The sequence below is a fragment of the Colobus angolensis genome, unplaced genomic scaffold (assembly GCF_000951035.1).
Source record: "Colobus angolensis palliatus isolate OR3802 unplaced genomic scaffold, Cang.pa_1.0 Scaffold24, whole genome shotgun sequence".
Taxonomy (NCBI): Eukaryota; Metazoa; Chordata; class Mammalia; order Primates; family Cercopithecidae; genus Colobus; species Colobus angolensis.
In genome coordinates this window covers 11,925,683-11,931,793 of record NW_012115599.1, presented here as the reverse complement: position 1 = coordinate 11,931,793, position 6,111 = coordinate 11,925,683, and the positions used below count along the sequence as shown (strand labels likewise).

General features: G+C 51.9%; 2 protein-coding genes across 2 annotated transcripts in view; both read left to right on the top strand.

Annotated features, from left to right (window-relative positions):
- Positions 1 to 3,215, top strand: part of FANCE (Fanconi anemia, complementation group E) — a 22,703-nt gene extending 19,488 nt beyond the window's left edge. The window contains exons 16-17 of the mRNA XM_011945524.1: positions 1,436 to 1,561; positions 2,346 to 3,215. Coding sequence (XP_011800914.1) covers positions 1,436 to 1,561; positions 2,346 to 2,447 — 228 coding nt within the window. The 3' untranslated portion in view covers positions 2,448 to 3,215. The remainder of the gene's footprint in view (positions 1 to 1,435; positions 1,562 to 2,345) is intronic.
- A 1,315-nt stretch (positions 3,216 to 4,530) lies between these two features.
- RPL10A (ribosomal protein L10a) overlaps positions 4,531 to 6,111 on the top strand; it is a 7,089-nt gene continuing 5,508 nt past the window's right edge. The window contains exons 1-4 of the mRNA XM_011945523.1: positions 4,531 to 4,571; positions 4,930 to 5,004; positions 5,078 to 5,158; positions 5,512 to 5,660. Coding sequence (XP_011800913.1) covers positions 4,567 to 4,571; positions 4,930 to 5,004; positions 5,078 to 5,158; positions 5,512 to 5,660 — 310 coding nt within the window. The 5' untranslated portion in view covers positions 4,531 to 4,566. The remainder of the gene's footprint in view (positions 4,572 to 4,929; positions 5,005 to 5,077; positions 5,159 to 5,511; positions 5,661 to 6,111) is intronic.

Here is a 6,111-nt window from a genome sequence, read left to right as displayed (position 1 = left end):
ACGCCCGGCTAATTTTTTTTTTTTTTTTTTTTTTTTTTGAGATAGAGTCTGGCTTTGTCACCCAGGCCAAAGTGCAGTGACACAGTCTTGGCTAACTGCAACCTCTGTCTACTGCGTTCAAGCAATTCTTACGGCTCAGCCACCCAAATAACTGGGATTACAGGCGTGCGCCACCATGCCAGCTAATTTTTGTGTTTTTAGTAGAGATAGGGTTTCACCATGACTTGAGGCCAGAACTTCTGGGCTCAAGTGATCTGCCCTCCTTGGCCTCCCAAAGTGCTGAGATTATAAGCATGAGCCACCATGCCCAGCCCATATGTTGACAATTTTAAAAGCTCAAAAGGATACTGTGAAAAATATTCCCCTTCTCTTCTCCAACCATCCAGAGTCCCCCAGTTTCAGGGGAACCCCCCCTCCCAGAGATACCATCTATATGTGGAAACATGTTTACACTTACTATCCATCCTACTTTTTATAGAAATTGCAACACACCAAACTCAGTGCCCTGTACCTTGCTTTTTTTACTTCACAGTATATTTTGGTGATTTTTTTTCATATCAGTACCTAAAATTCTGCCTCATTTGTTTATATCTTAGATAACTTACCTACCTTCTTTATGCCTGTAGTTTCCTCATCTACAAAAGGAGAGATATAATATTAATAGCACCCACCACATAAGATTGGAGTGAAGTTTAAATGAGATAATTGGTATAAAGTACTCAGAATGGTACCTGCTGCACAGTGTTTATTAAATTATTATTATTATTATTTGAGACGGAGTCTCACTATATCACCTAGGCTGGAGTGCAGTGGCGCGATCTCAGCTCACTGCAACCTCCGCCTCCTGGGTTCAAGTGATTCTCCAGCCTCAGCCCCCTGATTAGCTGGGATTACAGGCACGCACCACCATGCCCAGCTAATTTTTGTATTTTTAGTAGAGATGGGATTTCACCATGTTGGCCAGGTTGGTCTCGAAGTCCTGATCTCAGGTGATCCGCCCTCCTCAGTCTCCCAAAGTGCTGGGATTACAGGTGTGAACCACCACACCCAGCCTAAATTATTATTATGAAGAGCCAGGAGATTAAGGTGCCAGTGTCTCTTGGGCCCTGACTTGTTTATATCTTTAACCACTGAACCAGACGAGGGATCCTTGGCTTCCCCTTGGTCCTAATCTGAGCCTTTGCAATGGTAGCCACCATTTTCTGAGACGTGCGTGTCTTATGTGCATTATCTCATTTAATCCTTTTCACAGTCTTCCATTAGATATTCTGAGCCTCATTTTACAGATGTGGAAATGGTGGTTTAGGTTGGTTAAGTAACCTGCCCAGGGTCACCCAGCTAGGAAGTGGTGGAGTTAGGAATTGAATCCAGGAGTGGCCGAATGAAGAGCCCAAGCCCTTCTTGTGATTACTGCTCCATCTCCCAATGTGTGCAGGTGGAGATGACCCCTGAGAAGTTCAGTATCTTAATGGAGAAGCTCTGTAAAAAGGGACTGGCAGCCACCACCTCCATGGCCTATGCCAAGCTCATGCTCACGGTGATGACCAAGTACCAGGCTAACGTGAGTACTGATAGGGCCATGGGGCTGGTCCTGCTGGCAGGGCTGCCCTGGGCCTGCCACAAGGGTGTATGAATATGTATGTCAGGGATAAAACCCTGAGTACTGGGGTTGATGTAGACCCTCCCAGAAAGATGGAAGTATGAACATGCTTCTGTTGCACAATTTCAGTAAGCTCCTGAATCCTCTGGAGATCCGGACAGAAGGACCTCCAATGTGAGGCATCAGGAGTCATTCAAGGGCCTTCAACCTGGGAGTAACTTGGTCAGATCTGTACTATTAAGAAGCATCTGGCTTCTGTGAGGAGTGGGATTGGAGGGTGAAGATCTAGGGCCTGAGACCTGTCAGGAGGTTGTAGCAACAGGGCAGAAAGAGAAAGTGTGGCCCAAAAGGAAGGCAGGTGTCACACAGTAGAGTGTCTGCGAACCTCAGTTTTCTCATCTGTAAAACGGGAGGGTTTTGAGGATTATATACAGCAATGCATATACATGATGTGTATGTATGTTTGTATATGGATTGATGCATATAAAGTGCTACCACATAGTAAACATACAATAATTGTCAACTATTACTAATGTGGCTGGCTTAGTAAGTTGTGCAGCTAGTATTTGGCTCCAGGTCCACCTGGTTAACCATGGTGAAATAATGAGATTAGATTGCTCAGGAGTCTCCTCCTCCTTCCATCCTCCTGGCTTCCTCTCTCCTTCCTCAATAGAGACCCTGGGGTAGTGGGGAGAGAGGAGGGATCAGCTGCTGGAGTCCTGACATGATTTTTCCTTCTCCGCAGATCACTGAGACCCAGAGGCTGGGCCTGGCTATGGCCCTAGAACCTAACACTACCTTCCTGAGGAAGTCCCTGCAGGCCGCCTTGAAACATTTGGGCCCCTGACCATCCACCAAGGGACCACCCTCTTGGTGCTCCATCACCAGCTTCCTGAAGGGCATTTCTGTCTTCACCACCTTCTGTCTTGAGCCCTAGCCTGAGGATAAAGGCTGAGCCTGGCCATCCCAGATTCCAACTGCCTCCCTGTTCCAGGCTGCATAGGGGCATACTGGCTTCCCAGCCAACAGGGAGGTTCCTGGGCTAAGGAAGCTCAGCTATATTTTTTCATTTCTTTTCTTTTGTTTTTGAGAGAAGGTATTGCTCTGTCATCCAGGCTGGAGTGCAGTGGTGCGATCGATCATGGCTCACTGCAACCTCTGCCTCCCAGGCTTGATCCTCCCATGTAAGCCTCCCAAGTAGCTGGGACTAAATGCACATGACACTGTGCCCTAGCTAATTTTTTTTATTTTGTAGATAATAAGCTGGTCAGGGCTGGTCTTGAACTCCTGAGCTCAAGTGATCTGCCCGCCTTGGCCTCCCAAAGTGTTGAGATTCACAGGTGTGAGCCACCACACCAGGCCAGAGCTATATTTTCAAAGGCTGCTGGCCCCAGGCACACTCCTCATCAATTCTCAGGCTGCAGGGACAGAAACTTTCCGACAGGGCACAGTAGGGTCAAGCCGACCCAGAGTGGACATGGGATGCTCCAGGAGGTCTAGGGTACTGGTGTGCTCAGATGAAGCTCTTGTGCTCGTGTGTGTTATGACCATCTGTGTTTTTGTTTCTGACTTGAATTTATCAATGGTATTGAATAAAAAGCAAGTTCAATAATGTCTTTTTCTTTTTTTTTTTTTTGAGGCAGAGTCTGACTCTGTCACCAGACTAGAGTGCAGTGGCGTGACCTCGGCTCACTGCAACCTCCACCTCCCCAGTTCAAGCGATTCTCCTGCCTTGGCCTCCTGAGTAGCTGGGATTACAAGCTCCTGCCACCATACCCTGCTCATTTTTGTATTTTTAGTAGAGACGGGGTTTCACCACATTGGCCAGGCTGGTCTCAAACTCTTTACTTCAGGTGATCCGCCTGCCTCCCAAAGTGCTGGGATTACAGGCGTAAGCCAGCACGCCTGGCCAATGTCTTACTAGAAGCAGTACCTTCCTTCCCGTGAATTCTGGGTATTGAACCCATCCCCACCCCCTCCACCTCCCTGTTCAATGACAAGGAACATCTTTTTCCTGGTGAGGGGAAGGGTGTAGGGTATCTTACTCACTTTCTGAGGGCCAAATAATGTGTAATACCACCCACCCCATCCTACAGGAGCTGCTCCCACCAGGCAGGGGGATAGGTGGGAATGGACATCTTAAAGGTGGGAGTGACTCAGTCTGGAGTTAGGGAAGGGTTTTGGGCAGATGAACCCTAGGAGAGATCTGAAGGGCTCTTTGGGTTACAGTGGGCTAAGAGGATGAGACCCATTGGACAGAGGAAAGAGCAGAGAAGACACCTTAATGGGTGTGCAGCGCTGTGTGCCTGTTTTACATCTTTGTATTCCTGTAGCACCTGGTTAGACGCCTTATTCATAGTAGTCACACTTAAAACGTAGATGTTATCAAATTATCAAGTGAAAGTTCACTTTAGGACTTTCCCAGCTCTTCCCCTCTGCAGGCGCTGAGAGTCAGGAACAGAACTTTCCGGAGGCTTCCCCTACCACGAGTCCACGTTAGAGCAAGGTGCTGAGGGAGGGGGGTGGGGCCGAGGAACAAGGCTTGCTTTTGAGAACATAAGCTGGTGCGGAGGGCGCGAGGGGAAAGGGGTTTGAGGGACAAGCATGCCGGAATCCACGCTGTCAGTGAACATCACTGGGCTGTACCAGTACGTGTGACTACCGAAGCTCGAGCCCCGAACCCAGCTGCTTCCCTAGGGGCCCAGCAACAGCGGGCGCGAATCGGCACATTACCGGGGGCCGCGGGGCGCTCACGGCTGCGACAACTCCGTGGGTTCCCGCGCCTGCCTAGCGGCCCAGCGACGCCCCCAGCGGCCGGAGAACGCAGCGCTTCCTGGGGTTGGCCCACCCAACCTCTCTGTGGGTAGGACCGAGGAACAAGGCATTCTCGCGAGATCAGGGCCACTATTAGAGCGCATGCGCAAACCGTACTAGTCTCTTTTCCGGTTAGCGCGGTGTGAGAAGCCATGAGGTAAGTGGTCCTGAAAGCCGTATCTGCATTCATCCGCGCCTCCAGGTGCCCCGCAAGGATGCGGCTTCTGCAGGCCGAACTGCGGGCCCTTGCGCCACCTTCGCCGCGGGACATTTCTCAAGGCGGGTCGGCCTGCGGGTTGCCCTTCCTACCAGGTCCGATCACCGAGAGGCTCCCTCTTCCACCGGGTTTTGGGTCTGGGTCTGGGCTCCCGTCGTTCTACTTGGTGTCCGGAATCTACTGGGGAGTCCGCCGTGGGTCGCCCGCCCGTCTCGAAGCTTGGAGCCTCGGAGGCTTCCGAGCAGTCCGAGCGTGTGGACTCTGCGGCCCTGAGCGCGCTGTCGCTTCTCTCACGCAGCAGCAAAGTCTCTCGCGACACCCTGTACGAGGCAGTGCGGGAAGTCCTGCACGGGAACCAGCGCAAGCGCCGCAAGTGAGTGCCGAGCCTGGGGCAGGGCGCGGGTGGTGACGGCCGGCGTGTGCTTAATCCCCCTCCTCTCTCGAAGGTTCCTGGAGACAGTGGAGTTGCAGATCAGCTTGAAGAACTATGACCCTCAGAAGGACAAGCGTTTCTCAGGCACCGTCAGGTTGGCACCGTTCTGACCCCACCCAGCCCTCAGTGCCCCCGTGCCTGCCCTTCCCCTGCAGGCTCCCGCTGAGCCGGAGGCGGGCACGTCGGTACTGATGTGTTAGGGTAGTTCAGACCCCCTGCTCCGGGCAGGCGCGGCTGGACGGACCCCCACCCTGGGTCTTAAAACATGAGGGGAGGCGTGGGGAGGCCTTGGCCGAGCCCGCCGGCCAGCCTGAGAAGCCAGGCTGGCTGCTGGTGAATGTGAACGCTCCGGGTAAGGCTCGGTGGCTGCTGCGGTCCCACACCCTTCACCTGCCCTCGGGACCCAGGGCTAGGCATAACCTCTTGGTGCTGTCCCCCAAAACGCAGGCTTAAGTCCACTCCCCGCCCCAAGTTCTCTGTGTGTGTCCTGGGGGACCAGCAGCACTGTGACGAGGCCAAGGCCGTGGATATCCCCCACATGGACATCGAGGCGCTGAAAAAACTCAACAAGAATAAAAAACTGGTCAAGAAACTGGGTGAGTCCGGCCGCTGTGGTTTTGCATGTGAGATGTGGGGTGGAGGCGGTAGAAAGGCTTTTCTGCCATTTCGATTTTTAAATGATGAGGGGGCTAGACTAGCAAATGCGGCGGTGGTTGCCTAGCTGGTCTGAGTGCTGTTTTAGCTTTGGGGTGGTTTGATGTTTGTATTTGCTATGAGGATTCCAGTTGATGAGGGAGGCCAGGTATTGTAAGTTGACCAGCCAGGTGCTGGTGAGGTATGATTTGGAAATCTTACCCTGCGTTGCTTAGGCAGTGGCATTAGACTGCTTTTAAGGTAGGAAGCAGACATTCCCAGTTGTCACGTGTCCAGTGTCCACCGCTAAGAAATAGGCACAATTTGAACCCAGGCAGTCTTTTTTTTAGTTATTTTTTGAGACGGGCTGGAGTGCAGTGGTGCAATCTCAGCTTACCGCAAGCTCCGCCTCCC